The sequence below is a fragment of the Parasteatoda tepidariorum genome, chromosome 6 (genome assembly GCF_043381705.1).
Source record: "Parasteatoda tepidariorum isolate YZ-2023 chromosome 6, CAS_Ptep_4.0, whole genome shotgun sequence".
Lineage (NCBI taxonomy): Eukaryota > Metazoa > Arthropoda > Arachnida > Araneae > Theridiidae > Parasteatoda > Parasteatoda tepidariorum.
Window position 1 is genome coordinate 38044572 of NC_092209.1, and position 25806 is coordinate 38070377.

Sequence of the window (25806 nt, forward strand, 5' to 3'; positions counted from 1 at the left end):
TTGTAGTATGTCAAAATTTTGAAAAATAATCTTCTGTATTAAAAAATAATGTTACCAAGAAATTAAGATAAAAGTGGTTTCCCTCAAGAATTTTTTTAATTTATTATTTTATTGTGTTTGATTTTCATTAACTTCTAATTGTTATGATTTGTAGTGCGTCAAAACTTTGAAAAATAATTTTCTGTATTAAAAATTATGTAACCAAGAAATTAAGATAAAAGTGGTTTCCCTCAAGAATTTTTTAAAATTTATTATTTTATTGCGTTTGATTTTCATTGACTTCTAATTGTTATGATTTGTAGTGTGTCAAAACTTTGAGAAATAGTTTTCTGTATTAAAAATAATGTAACCAAGAAATTAAGATAAAAGTGGTTTCCCTCAAGAATTTTTTTAATATTCTTTTGTTTTTAATTTTCATTGATTTCCAATTGTTATGATTTGTAGTGCGTCAAAACATTGATTTCTGATTGTTATGATTTGTAATGCGTCAAAACATTGATTTCTGATTGTTATGATTTGTAATGCGTCAAAACTTTGAAAAATAATTTTCTGTATTAAATATAATGTAACCAAGAAATTAAGATAAAAGTAGTTTCCCTCAAGAATTTTTTTAATTTATTATTTTATTTTGCATGATTTTCATTGATTTCCAATTGTTATGATTTGTAGTGCGTCAAAACTTTGAAAAATAATTTTCTGTATTGAAAACAAAGATGACAAGAAATAAAGACAAAAATAATTTCACTCAGAAATTTTTTTTTTTAATGAAACGACATGATCACATAATAGGCACATAGCCACACCAATGTACGATCTTAGAGATCAGAATAATCAAATGAACTTAAATTAAAAGTTTGATTGTACTACATAACTGTCTATGCAACAGTGTTTTCTGTTTTGGCTAAAGACTGTAAAAAGCACAACATAAGGGTTTATGCAAATGGTAAACCAAATTAAGGTTCATTACTACTAATAAAATAAAAACATAAATGATTTCAATACAATATAAAATAATTAACAATAAATAATTTTTCATAACTGACACTGAGAGCTAAGTTTTTAATTTCTTCTAACACTATCTTTAAATAAATTAACAAAATAAAAAAAAAACTCACAAATAAAACTTCTTTCTTAGCTATATATGTAATCACAGAAGCTTTTTTTTTTTATACATGTAGATGATGTGTCATTTTTGGCAAGGGTGATTGTTAATCAGCAAAAATTCATTAAAAATATCAGATTTTATGTGATCTACAATTTTCTTGATATGTTCAAGGAATTTTATTTGATAGTTTATTTCTTAATAGTAGTAACGATCTTTCAACCAAAGTATAATCCTCTAAACTGAAACTCCATTGTGATCAAGGCAGCAGGAATACCAACCCGTAATGCAAGGAATAAAGTTTCAATTATTGAATTTAACTAAATATGTACCACTTATTAAGCACAGTATATTAATTTTTTTTAGAAATAAAAGATAAATTACATGATTGACAGGTAAAAAAAAGTTTTTAAAAGAAAGGGATCTTACATAAATAAAAAGTAATGTACCATAAAATAAGAATAAAGGCAAAAAAAAAATCTAGATTCCCGTAGTTTTTTTTAAAGCTGTCCGTAAAAATTCATGTACATATCCGTAAAATTACGGGTAGTGACGAAATTTCTATAAAATTAAAATTTGTATTAATTGGCATCCCTGAGTTAGTCCTTGAACATTATGGTGTTTATCCCTAAAGACAATCACCCTTGCATTTGGTTTACCACTGACCCTAAAATAACAAACATGCCTACTAATAATTGTCTTAACAATAATACTGTAGAGCAAAAGAACACTGCACATATGCCACGAAGACAGAAAAAGGAAACATTTAAATTATTGAATTGTGTGCTATGAAAATATTTACAAAAAGAACCATAGTATTTTACTACCCAAAAATGTTCTAATGTATGGCCCCCTGTCCTACCCCTTTGAATCTCCAGACCTCACTTAAAGAATAAACCCTTTATACATCTCGTACTTGATGTTTAAATAACATTAAGATACTTTGCACCATTTAAAAAAAAAACTTTTCAATATATTTAAATTCGAATATTTTTTTTACCAATAAATCAATATCATAATCATGTCAATTATATAGTAATTTTCTTTATAATTTACAATGCAACACACCTCCTTTAGAAGTCAATAATATGGTAAATTATTTTATACAAAATGAATACAATGTTTTCTTTATACAAACAATATATACAACGAGAGTTTATATATTCATTGTTCTGCAGTATGATTACTTTTTATTTTCTCTCTAAGCGCAAAGACACAACCTGTGTGTTACCTCTAAAACTCTGGAATGGCACATAAATAACATGGCAACTGCATCAGGAAAAATTAAGAGAAAAAAGAGATGCTGTTTTCAAGTTCCAGTTTAAGACACGACAGGTGCATGATCACAAGGTGGGGGGTTTTAGAGGGGAAGAAGTGCAAATGAAAAATCACAAGTATCCACCTCAAAATTTTGATAAATTATTTTGGTTTTTTTTCTTCCTCATTGATCCAAGACTTTAGATCACGATTCAATCTTCAACATGGGTGGGGAAAACAGTTTTTTGGATAAGTTCAGAGGTTGAGAAGAAGGTTCACCGGAAAGTTTGTAGGTTGTCTCAGACCTCGCGTTTGTCATGCCACCCGAGGATGGAGCACTAGGGGAGCTATGACCAACACCATTAATGACTAGAGGGGAAGCAGAAGATGCAGGGGATCTAGGATTGAACATGACCATCTTCGGAGACCCGGATCTTGAAGAATTGACCACCAGAGTTGAAGAGAAGTTGGATGTGTTTCTGTGAGAGTTCTGCGACATGTTTGAGGGTTCATACTGAGTGTGAACTTGTACAGGGGCTGCAGATGTTACAGTAGCAACAGGAGAGGGTTGTTGCTGACCAAAAGACCATGCAGAGAGTGTAACTGGCGTGTAAACAGATGTTTGCTGTGGATTGCCACTAGGTGGTACACAGTAACCATTTTGATAAACGAGTAGATTGCTTTTGTGCGTCTGAGCATTAGATGTGGCGTAGGTAAGGTTTGAAGGTGAAACAGGAGAACTATTAGGAACACTGTTGTAAGGATATGAATTGTTCTGCAAAGGGGGACTTGTAAGAAGCTGTGCCTCAGCATGATGTGATTGTGTTGAAGTTTGTTGATGATGTGGAAGTGAATGTGTCTGCTGGCCAGGTAGGGTCTCTTTTTGCATGATTATGTTATGAATTAGATCAGTTCTTTTTAACTGTTGTTCACTGAGATATCTAGGAGCTTGTTCTAAAGTTCTCGCCAGTGTGCTGTGCGTGCTAGCCAGTGATAGTTGGCTAGGACTTGAAGGACTTTCAGCTTCTCTACGTGCTGCTCGGAATTTTTTATGATGCCTGTAAGCTTCATCCATAAGCATGCTGGGTGGCATTATGGGAGGAGCTTGAAGTGCTCGTTTTAAAACTGGCATATCTTCAATAGAATCGTGTTTGTCATGCTGATCAGTGTCCATCACATCTTTCATTTTTTCTTCAGTAGAAGATCTGGGACTGGAACAATCTGAACTAGTGGGTGAAATACTTGGTTCTTTGCCGCTATCAATACCAGAGTCAGTAGGTGAATCTACTCTGTGCAATTTTGGATATAGTACAGCTTTCATGGGACTGTCAATGTAACATCCTTCATCTCCAGAGCTGCTACCGTGATCTGAACCAGGGTTTTCAGCCGGCCTCTCAGGCAATGAGTGATGATAATCAATATGGTTAGCTTCTGAATGCCAGACTTCTTCAGTCATATAGATACGAGAATTGGAGAAATTGGACATTCTCGGTGGACTTTTGATATCTTCATGACTAAGGCCATTACCAACTGACTTAGGAGATCCTATAAGATCATGTTCATCTTTGGAATCCATAATGCTCCATTCGCCACTTCCGTTACTGTTGCCGCTATGATGGCTATGTTGTCCAGGAGATGTACTTCTCAAGTCTTCCTCTGTGGGTAGACCAGGTGGATGCGATACTAGAGAGTACTGGTTCCATATATCATGGGGAACAGAATGTACGTCATATATGTCAGCCAGCTTCACTGATGTATCAGCAGCCATATTTTCAACCACACCATTAACAGTTGATGATGCCTGATTATGATGCTCCACGCTGTTAAGTTGACCTGGCACCGACTTCTCAGAATGTAATGTATTCAAAGTGCGAAGATCAGGAATCTTTTTTATCATTTCGTTGAACAAGGTTGGGTGGTCAGGATGATTAGCATTCACTGCTTTTCGAAGCAGGTCCATGATTCTCTGTTGCACTTTCAATACCAATTCTTTATTTCTCAAGCCAGGACGATCTGTGAAAAAAAGAAAGAAAAAAATTTAGCATTTAATATTAATTTATTTATATTTTTTTAATATTTTCTAATTATTTAATGTGACATATTTAATTGATTTTCTTAAGATTTTTAAATTAGTTTAAAAAATTAATTAACCCTGTTAAGTTCGTTAATTAAATTGAATTCTCATATTAAATTGAGTTCAAAATATTTTTTTAAGATCTTCTAATTATTTTACTTGACATATTTAATTGATTTTCTTTTAAGAGTTTTTAATTAGTTTGAATAATTAATTAACCCTGATTAGTTCGTTAATTAGATTCTTATTGGTTTGGTTAAAATATTGAAACTTACCTCCTGATATAACCACTACAGCACAGAATAATGCAATTTCAGTCTCCAACAGATGTAAAGAATTCAATCTCTCAGCAAAGTCGAACATGGAATCCAAAAGAAATCTGGCATTGCTTTGAGCTGGCAAAGTGTCACGACGCATCAGTTGACCATTCAGGCAGACCACTATACTGGCCTGAGAATCAAACATGCAAGCTAATCTCACCAAAAGTACTTCAAATACACCAGCCTATAAAAATAAATAAATAAAAAAAACATACAATTAGTTTATCACATGATAGATATCTAACTCAAATCATCTCAAACTTTCTAAATAAAATTAAACATGAATAAAATTCTAACAATATATTTACCTTAAGCAAGCAGATTTGGTCATCCTGGGATAAAAATGAAAACCCTGGTATTCTTTTGGTGAATTCTACAACTCCTTGGATAGCGGGGGCAAAGAACTCAGAGAATTCTTTCAAATTGGTTCCAGCTTCCATAATATGGGGAATAGGATTTATTGGACAAGTCTGTGTCTGTAAAAAAAATAATTGGCTTTTAATATTGCTGTTCAAAGAAAACTAAACTAACAAATTCGTTCAAAAATATTTTTTATACTTCAAACATTTAAAATACTCATAAATTCATTTAAAAAATTATAATTTAATAAATACATAAGTGCTTTGAGCAATATAGTGCAATACATTCCTAAAAGCGACATTTTTTATATCAACTTGTACCTCAAATAAGTATTTCATGTGTTTCTTCAATTTCCTTTATAGAGGAACAAAACACACAGAATATAAAATAACTTAGTTTTTTTTTAATACCTGAATGTACATTTTCTTTTCAACAATGCTTAAAATTTACAATCAAAATTTTACTATTTAATTATATAAGTGTATGTGCATACTTGAAATTAATAAATGAATTTAATCCAAAATACTTTTTTTTTTCTTTTAGCCCTCTTCAAATTTTTTCTTCATCATTCATAATTTTATAAACATATATATTCATAAAAATTTAAATAGAATTTCGAAATACTAATTTATTTAAATATATGTGAATTAATGTCTGCTAAAAAGTGTTATAATAAAAATTTTGTGTTGTAGTACACTCAAATTGTGCAAAAAAAAAAAAAAAAAAAAAAAAAAAAAAAAACGTACTTATTTAAATTTTTTTTCTTTTTTGCATAAATAAAATATAAGTATTTCAAAATTATACTCAATTTACCATCCTTACATTTTTTCAATTATTATTCCATAAATAAAATAAGGAAAAACCTTGGTTGAAAACTTATAAAAAAATTTCAGGATGATACAAACTATAGAAATTACTGCTTAATATTTGTGCAAGCGAGATTTAACCCAATAGTTCCCAAATTGATTAACCCTTTCTTGCAAATCCCAGTACTATATCTATACTTGTAAACACTTGCATTAAAAAAAAAAAAAAACTACTATAACAAAGTTTTATTGTGAAAAACGTTTAATGCGAAAAACATATATTTCTTTATTTTATTATAAATTATCTTTCACTACTCCGAAGTTGTATTTAATTTTTTAACCCTCAAAAAAATTATTTCAATCGAAAATAAAACCAAGGAAAAAACTTTCTGCGAAAAACTAAGATAAAAAATAAATTGAAAAGGATGCTTTTCCTGCGAAGCGCAGACTATAGAAATTATTGGTTAACCTTCGCGCAAGCGAGGTCGCAAGAGATTGGTGCAAACAGCCAGAGGAATTGTGCGCCTGTTCGCGACCTTGGCCTTGAATAGAAACTGACTATTGGAAGAGGTGCGTGATAGACTATCACTGCAGCCGTTATGGTGAAATTGCTTGCTCAGTGACGTCATTCCATGTCGCAGTTTTACTTTTTCAAAACGCCACTGAAAGAAGAAAAAAAAAAAAAAAAAACTCTTGCTCCAGTAAATTCGTTAACTTGATATCTTATTTTTTTTTTTTTCTTCGTACCGGAGTTCACATACCATTTAACCCAACCCTCCTTTTTTTCATTCCTACATCTGTCTAGACGTTTAAAAAGAATAAACGAAAATATTTGAGAGAAAAATATAATTGTGAATGCTTCTCAATAATTCACCGAATTATAAGAATTAAAAAGATGACTCAACTGGAACTAAATGATAAAAAAAATCACTATGTAAAATTTTAAATATGAGGAGTACTTATATGCTGATTATAAATATCAAATGATAAAAATCAGTGATTTTATTTCTAATATTATAATTAGAAACTCGATACAATAATCAGATATAATTCATTTGATATAACTCACTGATTACTATGCCAAACTGATAAAAAAAAGTGTCCCCATACCATCCAGAAGGTAGTCACTGTATTTAAATGTTACATAACTCTATTATATTAAATATATATAATATAATATAAAAATACTTTAATAAATTCATTTTAATAGTGACCAATAGTAATCATAACATTAAGAAAAATATTATCGCAATTTAAAAAAAAATAAATTCGATTTTGAAATCTTTTTAGAATTATGGAATCAGAATGATGAATTTAATTAACGTTAGGAAAAAAATTCTGTTATGAAATATTAAGTACTTATTCAAATTTATGATCTGAATTAAATAGTGGGATTATAATGGTTAAAACAGCAAATTTTAAACTTTGTTAGATGAATCATAATTTAAAATAAACTGAAATGTAAAATGAACCAGGAAGTAAAAATTATCAATAGGCGCAATGTTCATTTTACTTATGATAAATCAAGGTCTCCCTCTACCGCTGACCTTGCCAATGCCATTTTAAGAGAAAGCGAGGAGAAGACGTCAACTGGAATAGGATGAAAGCATAAAAATGAAATAAAAATCCAATATGGCGGCTCACATACACACCATTGCCTTGAGCAATTATTAGGATAGAGATGTTTTCAGAAAAGCACAGGCGTCGACCTTGGTTTTGAAAAGCATTTATCGCGTCTTTTTCTTTTTACGTTAACTGTTTGTGCTTCAAGTGGACTGAGTAGTAAAATAAAATGAGGTCAAGATCTAAATTGAAATGATTTTGTTGTTACAATTCGTGCTTTACGAGATTTATCAAATTTAAAAATCAATCTTATCTCCCTTCCGCGTTAATACGTGAATATAACATTGAATGAAACACTAATAAAAATAAAACCTATTATGAATGGGAATATTTAATTCTAGAGATTAATTAATTAATATATTTTAGATTTTATAATTATATCACCTCTTTTGGGTCATCCAAAAATATTGCATTTGTGTATTCAAAACTGAACATATAATTCTTAAAAACTAAATTTATAATCACAAATTTAGCTATCAAAAAATGTAATATTTTAGTTTATATATATGACTTAAATAATTATTAACCCTTATTGGCCCGGAAGTATTTCTAGTTCAACTTCTCATCAGATATAATTATAACGATTAATTATATAATTAACGTAATTGCAAAGATAACAGAAAAATAATATGAGATTTTCAAAAATTGATTTTAGCCATCATATATGAGTCGTATTAGTCCGTCTGTTAAGGGTTAATAATTAAGAAAACATTAAAAATAAAAGAGAGAAAATTTTTACCTGGGGAGTGTATTGAGCATACAGAGGGTGCGTTCTCGCTTTTTCCACAAGATTAGCCACCTTCTCTCTAGTAAAATCACTAGTTTCTTCGTGAGCCCGGACGATGTTAGCCAATATTTTGTATTCATCATCAAGTTCAGCACTTAGGGCTTTTTCTTGTGAGTCAGCATTCACTTTTTGCATGGCAGCCAAAATTTTAGCCTTCTCTCGCTTAGGTACGCGTCCAAATCGAACAGCTGCAAATAAAAAGAATTCCATTTAGGCTTAGCTATTGATGCGAAATTTCAACTAAAACTTCATCAAGTAAAAAATATCGTATGGTACAACACAATCGACATATAAGCAACGCAGAAATCAACTTTAAAGAGTGAATTAAATCAGCTGGACGTTTTTTTCTGAGTTACTAGTTGAATAATAATAAAATATAGAACATTCTCACAATTTAGTAACGCAGAAACCGAACTAGTTAGAATAAAATTAGTTTCAATCGTCGATATTTTCTGCGTAATGGCGTAAAAGTACTAAAATATTTATTATACTATAAATCCTTTCAAATTTTAATAATAAAAATATATCGGCATTAAGACTGAGCTAGGAAAAGATTTGGGATCACTTTTTGAATAACACATTGCATGCAAATATAAATATTTCGACATACCTATGGTGTGTTTGTTATTCACCAAGTTTCATTTATTCATTTTAATTCGAGTGACGTCATGAGCTTCGCAAAACAAATGAAATCAAAACAAAGGGCGATAAACAGTTATTAATAAAAATGTTGTTTCAGTGAATACCTGACCTTCACATTTTTCATGACTTTTTTTTTCCTCACACAATATGCATAAATGTATATCAATGATTTAATGTAAATACTTATTTAATTACTAGCTCACACTTATAACGTTAATCTATTATAATTGAGTGTTACAATAGATTAACGCTTTTATAATTTAATTTTTATAAGTAAAACTAGTCATAAATATATAGGCACGCTTCTAATATTTCCTTATCAATGTGAAATATTGTAAAGATATGTAAATAACCTTGAATTTCATGACACGATGACGTTTCTTGTGGTATTATGAAGAAAAATAGAAAAACATTTGCAGCTCAACTCAACCTTCAAAACTTCGGATAACACTCACTTCCTCCCTCCCACCTTTTGGCACAGCTCCAAACAGAAAAAAAATATTTACGCTAAATTTAAAAATTTTAACATAATTATTAAATTAAAAGCATTATTAATCTTAACGGTCAATTTATTTTAACCAAAAATCAGAATATTAATTTCAAATTGTGCAGTTAAAGGGTGAACATACTTTTAAATAATGCGTAGCGTCAAAGAACTTCAACAAAAGATAAAATTTAAAAATTCTTGGCTAGATATTTTTCTTTTTTACATCGTAGAATTACACAACTTAAAATATCCAAAAAAAAAAAAAAAAAAAAAAAAAAAAAAAAAAAAAAAAAAAAANAAAAAAAAAAAAAAAAAAAAAAAAAAAAAAAAAAAAAAAAAAAAAAAAAAAAAAAAAACACTATAATTTATGTTTGAAAAATGTATTTAACATATTAGTGCTACATAAAACTTTTTATAAATAATTGAAACCATATAAGTATAATTAAAATTACTAACAGACATTATATATATACATCAAATAGATGTTTTATGAATTTAAAAAAAAAAAATTGTTCAACAATGCTGGAAAAAATGATTTATAAAAAAGGTGAGAAAACAGCTAAATCATGAAAAATTTCACAAACAAGCGCAACTTACGCGTATCCTGGGCTTTCCGTGCGGTCTTTTTCCGCCTTCCAGCCGGGGTTTGAACCGGTGGAAAATCATTTCCACTAACCACATTATGTTGGTGTAACATCGTTGAAATGTTCTGAACAACTGAACTAGAACTATACACTGGTCTTTGGATAGGTATCATATACGGTGCAGTCCACGGTTTATCCGCGGTCAGCAAACGACTTAAAATACTCGTCATTTCTTTCGTTTAAATTAAGACTAGAATAAACGCACCACAAAAAGTCACGGAGCTTACATACGTATCGAAATACAATCAAAGAAGATTAAATATGCACATATTCACTTCGTAAATGAATTAAGTGATACGCAGGTTGTTGCTCACTTCGGAGAGCAGATGGAGAATAACAGTAGTTAATGGCAATCTTCAGTGACCAAGGACTCGAAGCGCCGAGGTTATTACACGACTGTTCGCCAATCTCGCCAAATGGGGGAAATGATAGTAAGTTTTTCCGAATTCAACCGCTCGCTATTGGCAAATACAAATTGCATCACTGATAAGGACTACTTTATGTACAAATATGGATACACGACTTTGCAATGACTAACTTAAAGAACATTTTCACAGTAATTTATTATAGATAAATTTCATTTTAATGTAATAGTAAAACGGAAAAAAAATATTAAGTAATTTTACTTCGAATTATAAGACCCCGATAAATTGGAATATTGATTATATAATATTGAGGTAGTTCTAGTTAATTATTTACGTTAGCAAATCTACTACTTATCCAGGAAATATAAAATACTGGTAGCAAAAACATTACAATTGTTTCCTTTTAGTCAGAAGCAGTTGGATATTAATGTACGATTGGAGGAAGTTTTAATTAGAAAAATAATAAAAAATTTGATGGAAAAGCGTAAAAGTTCTCTTAAAAGAAGGTACCAGTATTAAATCTTTTCCGAACAGGTAGCACTCCTGCTTTAAGTACTTATTGTAATGTTTGCATGTGGTGAATTTTAAATAGTATTGAAATAAAATTTAGCAATTGCAATACGAAATCATTTTAAAATTTTGATTTTAATTTGAACCTTATAACATTAAAAATACATTCACATTTCTGACTTCGAAAAAAATGTTTAAAAAAAATTACAAATATGTATATTGAAAGATTTTTATTATGACAATTGCTTTTCGTTGTGTTTAAAAATGGAATTGAAAGTCATAAAATTATCAAGATTGGAAAATGTACAACCCTTTATAATATTTTCGTTATCAGCTTATTCCGCGTAATTGTATTTAAATAAAGCTTAAAAATGATAGCCCTTTTGTCTCAAGTATAGACTTTATTTTAGTAATCTTAATTTTAAAAAAAAATTTAAAACATAAATTTCTTGATTTCCTAATACATTGAAATCGTTCGATTATTTTTTGCATTTGATAGTTGGCGAATGAGAAAAAGCGCCAAAGGAGAAAGAAAAAGATAAGGAAGAGATGGGATGTTGTACGGAATAGTAACTAGCGCCCTCTAACGCTTCGTAGCTATAACGTAGCCTTGAACTTGTTTCTCTTAGTATAGGCGACCTACTTTTACTGCTCCTCGACCTTCAAGTTGGCATTTACCTCTGGCGCCCGTATCGCTTTTTCCCAGGTCGATATTTTGTCACATTAAGCACATTCAATGGGAAAAGTTTTTATGTAAGGCGAATGCAAAAATTGCAAGAGAAATCTAAGGGACGGCACAATCATTCAAGTCTATCCCCCCTCCTTTTTTTAAAGTATTGTCAGACAAAAAAAAAACACAAATTAAAAAAAAAAGAAAAAATTGAAGCAAAATTATTTTTAAAAAATTGAAAAATGTAACTAATTGATTAGTAATTCATTTATACACAAGCTTAATTTTATGCTTACAGCATTGTTGAAAGATTCCTTAACAATACTAAATTTAAAATCACCACAATATTTTTTATTTTCATTTATTTTTCTGATAAGAAGTTCTCAAAAGGGCATCCTATACAATAAAAATTTAACAACAATTAACCTATTTCGATATCTTTACCTATGATAATAGGAATATGTTCACATGAATTTCATAATAAGAGGAATATATTAACATATTAGTAGAATTACATACCAGTAGAATAATTCTGCTAAAAATATTCAACTTATTTATAAATGTTTATCGAATTTTAATTTTTATTGTAATAAGAAAACTTTAAAAAAATAAGATACGAAATTATCCCAATTCTCCTAAACAAACAAATAATTATCCGAATTCACCTAAACAAAAAAATAATTATCCCAATTCTCCTAAACAACAACAAAAAAAAAAGAAAAGACTTTTGCCCTTTAAGTACAATTAATTCTCCTTCAAAATAACAGCACGGCTGAAAGTGCAAACGGCTATGAAGATTTCAAAGGTCAGCTCAGAAGTCAGGAAACAATTATTCAGGAGTTATAAAACCCTAGGGACGAACGGATGCATTATTTTTAATCTATTAATACGCACGGTAGAGAAATAATAAAGCAATCACTAAAATTAGAACTTATGGCAGGAAGGGAGGGGGGAGAGAGATTATAATTGGAAAACTGTTCTTTCATATCATAACCAACGCCCGAAATCTCTATAATAACTTCAGAGGAGAAAGTTGAATGGAAGGGGTTAACAGTAAAAAGATTCGTCGCCAAACAGAAGAAGCGTTTGGCACGAAACGGAGATCGATTTTTCTACACGTGGATTGTTAACGCATCCTTTTTTCTGGAAAACCTTCAGACGAAAGAGCACTTTCCCAAGACGTAAACAGCCTGCGTTTCATATGGTTGACCTTGTCCTCTAAAAGGAATCTGGTTTTTATTTATTTTTTTATTCTTACGTGTTCGATATTTTCAGTTCATTCCTTGATCAATAACAAGAGTTTTTTTTCTTTCTTTTTTTGCGATGGTTGCAACGGATTTTGTCATCAAGCCAACTTATGTAGAACAATAATGTTATTGAAGAAAAGAAAACGATAAATAACTAATTCTAAATACATTTTATTAAAAAAACTAAAATTGTCTGCAAAAAATAAACATAACAATTAAAAAATAATAATAAGGTTGCTTCTTAAAAATCATTTGCATATAACAAGTTTAAAAATAGTTTGCGTATATAACAAGATTAAAAATCGCTTGCATATATAACAAATTTAAAAATCGTTTGCGTATATAACAAGATTAAAAATCGTTTGCAGGCAAAGTTCACATATTAAACATTAGTGAGATAACGTGAATCAGCATGCCTCACCCCTAAATAACCTTTAAAAAATTTTATTCAGAGGAAGCAACCAGAGGAACTCCTTGAAAAATTATAACAATACTAATTTGCGTAACTGCTAGAAAACTATTTTGAAAGAGAGGAACACATCAAAAAATGTTATCGTCTGCTGTCTGGTGACATTAAGGGATGTTGCATCATTCTCAAGCACATGCCAGGAAACTCTTATCAGTCAATAACAAATTTTTGCAAATGTTTACAATAAAGAGAATAGAATAAACTAGAAACTAAGGTATAATTTATATAAGCCTGGTGTCAATTTCCCATGAAATGCGGAACTAATGTCCAATTTTATCACATTTTATGAAAAATAAAAATGAATGACTTTGTAACATTGAAACTATTTATTTTCAATGTTTAAAAACAAATTTATCTGAATCAGACGGCCATCACGTAATCCACAGTCATAGTAATATTCCAGGTATTTTTAATAGTGATAAATAGTATTTTTTATTAACAAACTAAACATAAAATAGTTCGATGCAAATGTAATTAATTTACTAAAAATACATTAACAAAAAAGTACTTTTAGCAACTTTACACTCAATTAATTATAAGTTTTATAAATTTAAAAAAAAAAAAAAAAAAAAACTGTTTTATGTTCTACGGAAGAAAAAAATTATCGTATTTTGAGAACAAATGAGAAAAAAAAACGAGCGCATTAAGTGTAAACTGCTAATAAGGATTTAAAAATCCGTATTTGTATGTACCCTAAATTTGCGAAATTGTTTAAAAACGTCTTATTAACGACTTCCTGTAACAAAATTCAAAATATCACAAGAGACAAATAGCGCCAAGCTAGAGATTATGCGCCAATTGTAAAAGAGAAAAATGATCTAAAGAAGGAGCAGTGAAACGTGCATGAGAGTGAGAGGGAGTGAAGCGCATATTGAGCTGACCTTGAACTGCGGCATATAAACATGAAGTCCAAATTGGGAAACAGTCGATGCCTATACCCAACTGTCTCAGGATGAAAGTAACGTGACCGATATTTTGTGATTCGACGGTGGTGCTGCCATCTAGGAACGGATCATTGAACTACATTTCAGAGCTTAAATAATAGTAATAAAAAAAAAGAAGATCGGAATATGCTTGCTATCCATTATTGTTCCAGAACACAACTTAAGAAATTAAATTAATATATTTTTATCAGGACAAGTTAATATTTGATTTCATCAATATACTCTCATAATAATAACGTCTAAATCTCTAACCGAAAAAAAAAAAAAAAAATTTGAATTACACTTGACTGACATAAAAAAAATAAATGTTCTAAATGACAAACTCACTAATTTCAAGAAATTTGTTAAAATAGGTTTATAAATCAAGCATGTTTTCTCACTTTTTTTTCTTCTTCTTTTAAATAATAAAAACGAAGAATTGCAATAATATTTTTTCAATCTATCTGATTTAAATTCTAAAATCTAAATTCAAATTATTTAAAGCTAAATAAGCATAAAAATAAATATAATAATAAAAAAAACTTTTGACTTACCATCCCTAGACATTCCAACAGCAATACACTTTTTCAAACGGCAATATTGACATCGATTACGATTAATCCTCAAAATAGAACATTGCTGATTTTTCGTACAAGGCCTATACTGTATTTTTTGTTGAATGCTTCTCCGGAAAAACCCCTGCAAATAAATGTATAATTTAAGATCAGCTGATTTTCAACTTTGGCTGATTTTTAATAATATAATATTATACAACTTAAAATGGTCGAAAATAATGTTTATAAAAATTAACTCTTTTATTCATCTAAGTATTTACTGGTAAAAGAAATTCATTTAATACATTGAATAAAATACTCGTATTTACGGCTATTAAGGTAAACAAGAAAAATTAAACCATTTTACTTGAATAATAGTTTTTAATGCATAATTTATAACTTCATAACAATATCTGCTCGCAAAATAAACATTCCATGAACGGCAAAACTTACACTTTTCAAATTGTTATTTCCAACACACGAAGCCTTAGGTTTCACACTTTTCAGGCACATTAATAAATAATAAATATCACGATATTGCAGTAAGAATTTCACTAAGCTCGCACTCAAAATCACGAAATTGCACCAAACAAACAAAAGACGACACTCAAAATAAATAAATGACTAGCTGTAGATAGACGAGGTAAAATATCGCTCACATCAGCATATTAAAAGGCAAAAACAGAAACATATCTCACACCGCTTTGAGACAATAACTGGTTTACTGTATTTCATTAAAAGCGAGCTGAGCATTCCAAATCAAATTCCATTTTCCCCGTGAACGAAACAGCAGCAAAGAAAACGCAAACGATACGTGCACACTGCTCAAAATCCAAAGAGAAACTGTAACTGGGTCTAACTAACATCGCAAAACGCTTCCTACTTCGATTTTTTTTCATTATATTTTATTCGAGCAGTCCCCAATAAACTCCAAACAATTTAGGTCAGGCCAAACGGCTACTCCAAAAACAAGGCATGAAGGGGGGGGGGAGAAACAAGGGGGAAAACAGAGCTATAAGTTACGCAAACTCCCCAACATACATTATGACCCGATTTCATAAAAAAGTTCATTGACCGATGGCACACTTTTCATGAAAGTGAAAGTTTCCTAATGGGGAGGGTAAGCAATAAGCAGTGACGTTTCATCAAAGGGGGAAGGAATTAAAAATCACGTGATATATATTCAAGTTCAGTTTGGAGCTGATCTGGACCGATATATGTGTAGGGAAGGGATTGTGTTCGAATTGGAAAAAAAGAAAAGAAAAAAAAAATGAAATTAAAATAAGTGCAAGCACCATAGGCCGTTGACCCGGTTGGCCTGGAAGTTGGGTTACACTCGGTCATTCACCCTGCAGAATACCGCTCAGTGACGTCATGTCATGAAGCAATTCTCATTGGACAACTGTTTCATCTGGGGTGGAACTGCTGATTGCTCAGAGTGGAGGTTACTAGGTGGAACACATGTGTTCATATTCCCCCCTCCTTTTGTTGATTCTTATGTTATTCAATAAATGTAACAATAATTGTTTTCTTTTGTTGAGTTGCACATTACTGTTACATTTTTATGATATGCTAGCATTTTTTTCATTCATCTAATCATTAAAAAATGTATTGATACTTATGGGACAGAAATTTGTGGCATTCATAATATACTGCTTAGATTAAATTGTTAACAATTATTAATAATTCTTACAGTTTGCACAACGCGTTGCTTTTTTATTTTATCTAATCGTTTCTATTAATATTAAAATGCATTAATAATTTTGAGATAGAATTTATGGCATTTGTAAGATTGTTTTTAACTATAGCTTTTTTATTTTATCGCTTTTTACAATACAGTACATAACGTAATTTTTAATTACATTTTATAATTCGCTAAATTACGTGTGTAGATCAAACATTTTAAAATATAGATCTTTTTTATCGCTTATTCAATTGTATTTTATTAAAATATTATTAAATATTATTCATATTATTAAAATATATTATTTTTTGAAACGCATGAAGATTTAAAATTATTATTATCAATTTTTTACACTTTAAAACAGATTTTATTTCGTACTTCTAATATGTGAAAAACTGTACTACAACAAATGTAAGTTTCTAATTAATAAGAACATTTCATTTTTTTTATTGCATAATTAGTTGTAATATAAAATTTCCGATAGCAACAAATGTGGCGAAAGATAAAATAATTAATAATTCTTCACCTTTATGTACAGAACGTTAACTATTAAATATTTTCATTATAGTTATTACTGTTAAAATATGTGAAATTAAAATTTATACAAAACAAAAATATAAAACAATCTATAAATATTGTAAACTCAAAATATTTAAATATAATTAGATATTTAGAATCTAAATGGTTTTTCCGATAATTATGATTTAAAAAATCACTCACAAATTTATTAATAGAAACTATAGGAAGGATACAATTAAAATTTATCAAAAATGCGTGGTAAATTTTAGAGTTGTATAATGTTATACTAAATATAATGTATAAATGCAATTTAATTTAGTGGATAATAATAATTTAATGCACAAAATAATAAGTGGATAATAATAATATAATACATAAAAATCATATCAGACCTTGCATTTATCCACTGTCATAAATTTCTTGAGATTTCGACAAATTTAAAAAAAAAAAATTCATCAATAGGAGAAAATTAGTGAATAACTTCTTAAGTAAAGAAATATTCGAAAGCTTAATAAAATCCAAAGCACTAACAAACTCTGTTGCCACCACTAGAACAAAAACCTACATTCAGAATAACACAGGAAGCAGACGAACTCACAGCGGTTGTTGAACCCCAGCATCACGGGTAACCCTGAACTTGAACAACAACCAATCACTTTCTTGACTACTTCCAGGGCAATGACCAATGAATGACTCTCGTGAACAACACGTGATTCGCTTTGGGTATTTGGTACTTCATTAAATAATTGTTTATAAATAGTCCCAATACTTACATTTTAAAATATCATAAACTGTTTGTTTTTTATATATATAGAAAAGTAAAAAAGGAATGTTTAAAATTTCTATTTCAAGTATTTTAGTTAATATAAAATTAATTCTCGTTATTAGAAAAATCATGTTTTTCTTTTCTTTTTTTTTGGTCTATAAATAATAAAAATTTTCTTGTAAGTCCATTAAATAATACTTGATTATTTTTTTTTTTAAATTAGCAAAATATAGCATAGAAATTTTTAGTTTAAACTTACTGTAAATTTAAATAATATTTTATTGCTATAAAAAATTCGTTAAATATAAACTAATATATCGATTTTAATTCTTTAGGAAAAAAGCGTGCGTCATTTATAAGTTCGCAATGCGCTAAATTAATCAGACACTAAAAATATTTAAATATATCAATAAACTTCATTTGAAATTTCTCATTTCAGAAGTGAGTATGAAAAAAAAAAAACTTTACCAATTTAAGTAAGAAAAAAAAAATTTTGTTTAACCTTCCTATTACATTTAAAATCATTTAATCACAAAAATGTGTGTTCCTAGTTTCTTGTTCATTTATTAAGAAAAAAATATTCTTTATAAGTGGCGAAATTTTAATAAAAGTAAATTAATAAATAAATAAATATATATATATATCAACATTCAATTTTTTATAATCCATAATCGAAGATAGTTTTGAATGGGTCAACGACCTCTTAAAGAATACTCCAGAAGATCTTGGAATCGTAATGCTAGGTCATTCACCTCAAGGAGGGGATGATTTCAAGGCCAACTACTAATGATACATTGATATACTTAACTCTACTCTTTTTTTTTAATATATTAAATAACATTGTATTGATACTTTAAATGTTTTTAATCAGTAATTTTCAATTTCAAACACATAACTTAGCAAAATTGCAAATTCGAAAAATAAATAAATTATGTATTAAAATTACTTGATTTCAAATTGAATTTAAAGTGGATTTTGTATTGCTTACCTTACAGCCTTCACAAGAATGAACGCCATAATGAAATCCACTAGCCTTATCACCACAGACTCTGCAGAGAACTGTTGTACCATCAAATTCTGCAAAAAGAACAAAATAAAGAAATTTAGTTTTCAGTTTTGTACAAAACAACAACACATTCTTAAATATATTTTTAATACCTATCTCAGACGTAACAGTTTAATATTTTTATCGAAAACAATTTTTCCGTCAAATATTAACTCCACTCAAAAATAAATTTCTAAAAAATTTATAATTGAGGGGGGCATTTACACAAAATTACATTAATTTGCTTTCATTTTAACATTTTTACTATTTAGGAACTATATACAAAAAATTTATGATCGAGGACATTTACACAAAATTGCATTAATTTGCTTTAATTTTATAATATTTTCACTTCAATTTTACTATTTTGAAATTAATGTAAAATACAATTTTTTTTGTTTATAACAAAATGCAATAATACAAATTTCAATATTTTAATATAACATTTTTGAAGTAAACGCATTTTTATATTACTTATTACGGATTGTTACAAATTAATAATATTTTAAGAATTTGTCCAGCTTCATATTATTACTTTTTTAAAGTCGTTAAAGTATTACTTATTATTGAAAAAAATTTTCTAAAAATTCTTAAATAATTTTAACAAACTTGCCATGCTTTTAAATATCAGTCATCTTCTTTTAAAAATATTTTTTTTACATTTTAATGATATTAAATACATTAAAAAATGATAAACTTAAAGTTATTTTCTTAATTTCACACATACAACTTACTTTATTCACAACTATTTATTTTAACCAGAAATTTTATTTGCATTATGTTCGTGAATTATACTTACATTTCAGTTTTAACCGCAATTCAAGAATTTTTTTTAAATATGCATATATTATCATAACAATTTTGTCTTAGCATACAAAAAAAAAAAAAAAAAAAAAAAAAAAAAAAAAAAAAATAGTAAGAGCAAAAAATTACAAATCATTTTCTGTACATATCTTCTTGTACATAAATTAGATACATTTTTTTGAGTGGGGGAGATGAAACGCTTTAAAAAAAAATGTCCCCTTCGTGAACTAGCTGAAATCGGGGGTGGCTAGAGTGCGCTCCTTTGTGACAGTAGTAGATGAACGCTCGAGTTCAATGACCTCGCGCGTAGCTCACATCTAAAATCGGAAGTGTAGTTGGTAACAATGTTGTAAGTGGGAAAAGGCAGGGGAAAAAAACAAACTGGGGCAGATAATTTAAAAAGCTTTCATCATCATGAGGAGATATATTTAATTTTAAAGGCATGATTTATGTGAGCATCTATGAGTTAGTAAATATGAGATAATAATAATAAAATAAATATGCGCAGTAATAAGCTTTAACTTCGAATTATAGATCTTTTGACGCTAATTGTTACGTTGCATTTAATACTATAAATCAATCTCATTCATTTTCCCTCAATCAATCATTTGCAATTTATTTTATTTCAAAAAAAAAAATTTTTTTTTTAAAGCATTCACATAAATTTTAAACATATTCAATTCCTATTATTTCCAAACATAGTCAATTCATATAAATTCCAAACGTGTTTCGTTCATTATTATTTCCAAACATATTCAATTTATATTATTTCTTAACATATTCAATAATTTTTTTTTTTTAAACGTTGCGTCTACTAGCAGATCTTACCACGAACGAACGAACTAGTAGATCTTAAACTTCTTAACGGAATTTATGAAGTTTAAGATCTACTAGTTATCAATTACGAATAAAATTGTAACGAATTCACTATTATTTACTTTCGCATATAATAGTGAAATTAACTATTTTAAAAAGATAACTAGAAAAATAATCGTTTAATCGTAGTAAATAAATATATTTATAAAAATTCTCAAGTAAGATTATAGTTTAACATGATATGGAAATTAGTTAATTTTTGATAACGTGTTAATTTATTCAAACGTAATAGCAGTAATACAGAATAAAACATTAAATTCCTTTCAAAAATACTGAAAGATGAAAAAGCATGGTATGCTTTTTTTCACCTAGTGCTAAGTACACTTGCAGGAAAAACAAAGATACAGATGAAAAAGTTTCAACGATATATCGTTGGTCGCAATGTAGATAATGGAATAACTTAACAGTTTGTTTCTATTTTGAAAACTAATCATAAAATAATTACTTTAAAACTATTTTCTTTCTTACAATGGTTTTAAAATTTAATATGATTAATAAAGATTTCTAAATCTGATTATATATATATAATACATATATTTAATATTTAATTAAAAAAATTAATTTATAATTTATGCTTAAAAGCTGTTTTAAATGCCCTAAATAAGATAAAATATTTATATTTAAGCAATGTACATAAGTAGTATTTTGGGATACATCGAAAGGTCAATGAACTTCAGGATTATTTAATCAACAAAAAAATTTTTTTTTTTGATTTAAAAAAAAAAGTATAAAATAAATGTAAAAAGAAAATGATTTCATTAAATATATGATACAGTCAAATCAATTAAATTGCAAAAAAAAATTGCAATATAAAAACGTATTGATAATTTCATATATGAAACCTTTGTCTAAGTATATGAACTAAGGTCATTAAGCTTTTAAATTTTATCTGATATAAAACTAATAAACGAATATATCTATACATAAATAAATAAAACATATGACATTTAACAATATTTAAATTATTCAAAAATTTTTAAATTCATAAAAAAACATTTTTGTAATAATAACATAGTAACTAGAGTTGGTTAAAAAATTATATAAAAGTTAAAAACTTAATAGTAGTTATATTTCATCTTTAATATAAATTATAGGTAATAAAACAACACGGGAAATTTTAAATTTTGATTCATATTGCATTAAATTACTATTACCTAATTTCATCATAATAATATAGAAGAGAAAAAACGTTTCTTTAATTATTACCCCACTCCTTACGTAATGCCTTTTTGAAAGGATAAAACGTAGAACTTTGATCAATACTTTTGATCTTGAATTTATTTAACAAAAAATAATTTCAAGTTGGAGGGAAATTTAACTTTCTTGCACAGGTCATGGAAATTTGTGGACAAAACACAGTTAGGGTGACCGAAGGCGGTTAATGACCTCACGTGACCGGCGTCGGGAGATGCTGAGTAAAATGAGCTGACTCATTCCTCAATAATTTCGTTATAAATTGAAGATAAATTTATTTTTGCGAATTTATATACATCGGAAATAGCAAAAGCACGATCTTAAAAATAATTTACCCCACAATTAAATTCCTTAGAAACTTATGAAAAATGTTTTTTTTTTTTTTTTTTTTTTTTTTTTTAAATTTCTATCACACAAAAAATTAATGATTTTTTAGAGTTATTTAAATTATTCCACACCTTCAGTTCAGAAATAGTTTGCACTATTTACTAAAATTAAATAAAACACATTTGCATTTATGGAACTGCATTAATATATAATAGCGCAAACTAAAAATTTAACTACAAAAATTTTTAACTCCATAACGTTAGTAATAATTCTACCATTAAAGATGATAGATATCTAGTTCATAAAGAAAAGAAAATAAAGTCAAAATGGATAAAAAAAATTGATGAAAATTTTTTTTCGAGAAATAATTGTTAATTTCAAAATAAAATTTATTAAAAAAAACCCATTAAATTGTATGTAATAAAAAAAATGAACACAAATAAATTTATGACAATAAAAAAAAACAGTTGAAAAAGAAATTAAATGTTCAAACAGTAAAGTTAAATAAAATTAAAATTAGCAAAGTTAAAACTAAAATAAAAAAAATACTAATAAATAAAATTTAAAAAAAAGCTTTTATGACAATGTAAGATTTGAGGTTTAATTAATTCTACTTTCTTGGTATTATTTTATTTTCTATTATAATTTATGTTGCGATAAAATGAAAAAAAAATTTTTTTCCACAGAAATGTTTATAAGATTTCAGGTTATTGACCGAATACTTGTGTATTTTTCTGAAAATATTTTAGAAAGCTGAGCTTTTTTGTGTTATCGGTAATTGAACTTAATTGTTTTTGATGATACCCAAAAATGTAGAAATCAGTAGGTCAGTAACCTTTAGGTCAAATCTCTGTTGACAGGGGGCATTGACAGTGTAACAAACAGTGAAACTTTGCCCACACTTTTCTCAGCACTATCACCGCTAGTCCGCCATCTTTGTTTCCATAGTAACGCAGTTGTCATGGAAACTCTTCGCATCCGGCCATCGACCTTGGGAGTTTCGTTTTCTCCCGGCATCCTGTATTCCTAACAATATGGCGGCCTCCTCGTGAAAAACACTAACAAGTTATTAACAGACGATCTGCGTTATTCCAATGATGCTCGTTATTCAAATGGTAATCTTTTTTTCAGTCTCATTTCAACTAATTGACTTCGATAATTAACAATTTGGTCTTCCATGCGATAATAAAAAAGTTGACAAAGTAAACATAATCTATACATATAATATAGACGTTGAAACTAATATATACAATAAAACTTCATAATAAGAATGAAACAGCAGTTTTTTTTTTAAACTATTCTTAAAACTTGCAATTTTGTAGAAGCTAGTAAAAATTAAATCTAATTAACAAGAAAAATTCACGTTAACAATAATTCAATATTAAGGTTCATCAGAAAAAACAAAACAAAACTAAGGTTCATCAGAAAAAAAAACAAAGTTTTTGAGTTTAAACAAAGAAACTGCAAATTCAATACTTGTTGTTTACATTATTAGGTATTGCAAAAGAGTACATCAAAATTATTTTTAAACATAAGATCACGATAAACATTTCGCTAAAATTATTTTGAAACTGAGTATTTGCTAAAAAAGAGAAATCCCAAGTACTACACTATATTTAATAGAATTTTTTTTTTAAAATTAAGTTTTCATTTGATATTTTTAAAAAAGTTAATGATTTTAAAAAGCAGCTCATTTTTATAGAGAAGAGAAGATTAAATGTAATTTTATCATTCCCCACACTTTTAGTCTTAATTTCATTTAAATAAAAGTTTTTAAAAGTAAAAAAGATCAACAAAATTTACACTGGAATACATTTTATATTCACTAATTTTCTGAATATTTTGCTTAATTTTAAGGGGGCAACCTCTAATTTATATTTTAAAGTCTGGTTTTACTTAAATCAAATTCTGACAATCAAAGGCTCACAAATAGCTAAATAAAAGAATTTATCAGTAAAAAGAGGAACAGATAGATAAGTAATGATATTATTCAATAAATATTTACCAATTTTCAGGTCATTTTCCCGTTTTTCCTGTTCAGGCACTGAGGCTGGGAGGGAATTTAAAAGTTGCAAGTCTTTCTCACTTAGAATCATTTTGACAAGAAAAAATCCAAGACAAATAATAAACGGCAATAGATCACAGGCAGTAGCCACCAGTAAGGATAATATAAAAACTTTATCTCAAATATAAACTCTGATGAGGTTTAAAAATTCTCGTAACAAAATATATTCCTACAATTTCTCATTCTTCATCAAATTCACAAAATTACAGCATCCAAAAATTGTGGTAAACACACGTTGACCAGCAACATGTGATGTAAATAGAAAATCCAAATCCTTGATACACCATAAATACAAATAGAAAGTATACGTAGTTACATTATCCTTCGCGGAGGGAAAACAATCACAGATGATGTGCCGGTATCGAATTCAAGGTCTGAACTGACAGTGAAAGTTGTTAGGTAGGCTATGTTATGCCCAAAGATTCGTTCAGGTGTGGTAGTTTCACAAAACCGGTACGTCCAGAATCTAGCAACTCAATGATTAAAGAAGAACCTTTCGCTTCAATGTTAGCTTCAAGTTCAGTTTGTTATTTTTTTGGAAAGACGAAAGCCGGCAAGAAGCTTCCGGAGCCAATGGGAATGCGAGTTCAATGCGGCTCGGAAATGTTAGGGTTCCGTCCATTGGTGGAAGAGGATTTCTCTTGCAAGAGGCCACGCCTACCGTCAGAGGTTCAATGACCGTCGATTACCAACACCGCTTCTATTCTGTTGTAACTTTGATCAGTGTGTCAGAAGCTCGGGTTTTTGGCGCTCCTTTTGGCGAAAGTTGAGATTTTCTGCCTTTAGGCCTCTCCGATACTCTCGATTTTCCTCCATCGCGTTTCTGATAGAATGCGAGGTGAGAGTATCTATCTGGGTTTTAGTTATGTGTCAGTCATGGGATTTTAGAATACACTCTCATTTCCATTATCTTTACCTTTAGAGTAAGTTGGATTATAATGAGGTTCATTTTCCCGAATCATAAAGGATTAAAACTAATTATCATTTTAAACATTCTTATTTACTTAAGTATGTATTTAAAACAAATAGCTAAGTTTTATGAACAAAGTTAGTTTAATGATGTAATGTTAAAATGCTAATTCGTAGTCTTAATAATTTTGCAAAATATTGATTTAAATTAAAGCATAGTTAATATATATATATATATATAAAACAAATTATATTAAGGCAAGATTTGTTTAGTAAAATTATGATCGGGAATATAAGAAATGTTATAGCAGAAAACATAGAATAAGAAAAATAATTTTTATAGCTTTTGTAAAACTCAAAAACATGATTTTTGGAAAAAGAATTTAATTATTATTAAATTCAAGTCTAAATAAATTATAAAATTTACATATAATACCAAGTCTAAGGATTTTACGCAATTAAAAATCAACTATTTTTATTCATCTTACAGTATCTTTCCTTTCCATATTTTTTTTTATTTTCTTATTTTAATTGCCAACGAGTAACCAATATTTTTATATTATTTATAATCCAGATTTTTTTTTTTAATTTTCTTTATTGTCATAAAAATAACGTAAATAAGGAAAGATATTACTATATATTTTTTAAAAATAATCAAATTTTACACATTTATCTTACCCATTCCTAGCATTCTAAATAACTCTGAAAATTTTTATTTTATTCAAAACGATTTGCTTTGAAATAAATTTTATACAAGGCATTAAATTCAAACTAATT

The 25806-nt window shown here is 28.3% G+C and overlaps 1 protein-coding gene across 7 annotated transcripts in view; it reads right to left on the minus strand.

Moving 5' to 3' along the window:
• Positions 1-739: 739 nt before the first annotated feature.
• LOC107457247 (Ecdysone-induced protein 75B) overlaps positions 740-25806 on the minus strand; it is a 137570-nt gene continuing 112503 nt past the window's right edge. For 3 of the 7 annotated variants that reach the window (XM_016075360.3, XM_016075362.3, XM_071182235.1), the window contains exons 2-7: positions 18798-18886; positions 14841-14985; positions 8282-8517; positions 5062-5229; positions 4709-4937; positions 740-4372 (exon numbers count right to left, since the gene is read on the minus strand). In XM_016075360.3, coding sequence (XP_015930846.1) covers positions 2565-4372; positions 4709-4937; positions 5062-5229; positions 8282-8517; positions 14841-14985; positions 18798-18886 — 2675 coding nt within the window. In that variant the 3' untranslated portion in view covers positions 740-2564. Of the gene's footprint in view, positions 4373-4708; positions 4938-5061; positions 5230-8281; positions 8518-10055; positions 10527-14840; positions 14986-15293; positions 16177-17435; positions 17652-18797; positions 18887-24060; positions 24833-25806 lie in introns of those variants that run through there. The other 4 variants (XM_016075361.3, XM_016075365.3, XM_016075364.3 and 1 more) reach the window with 4 other exon arrangements.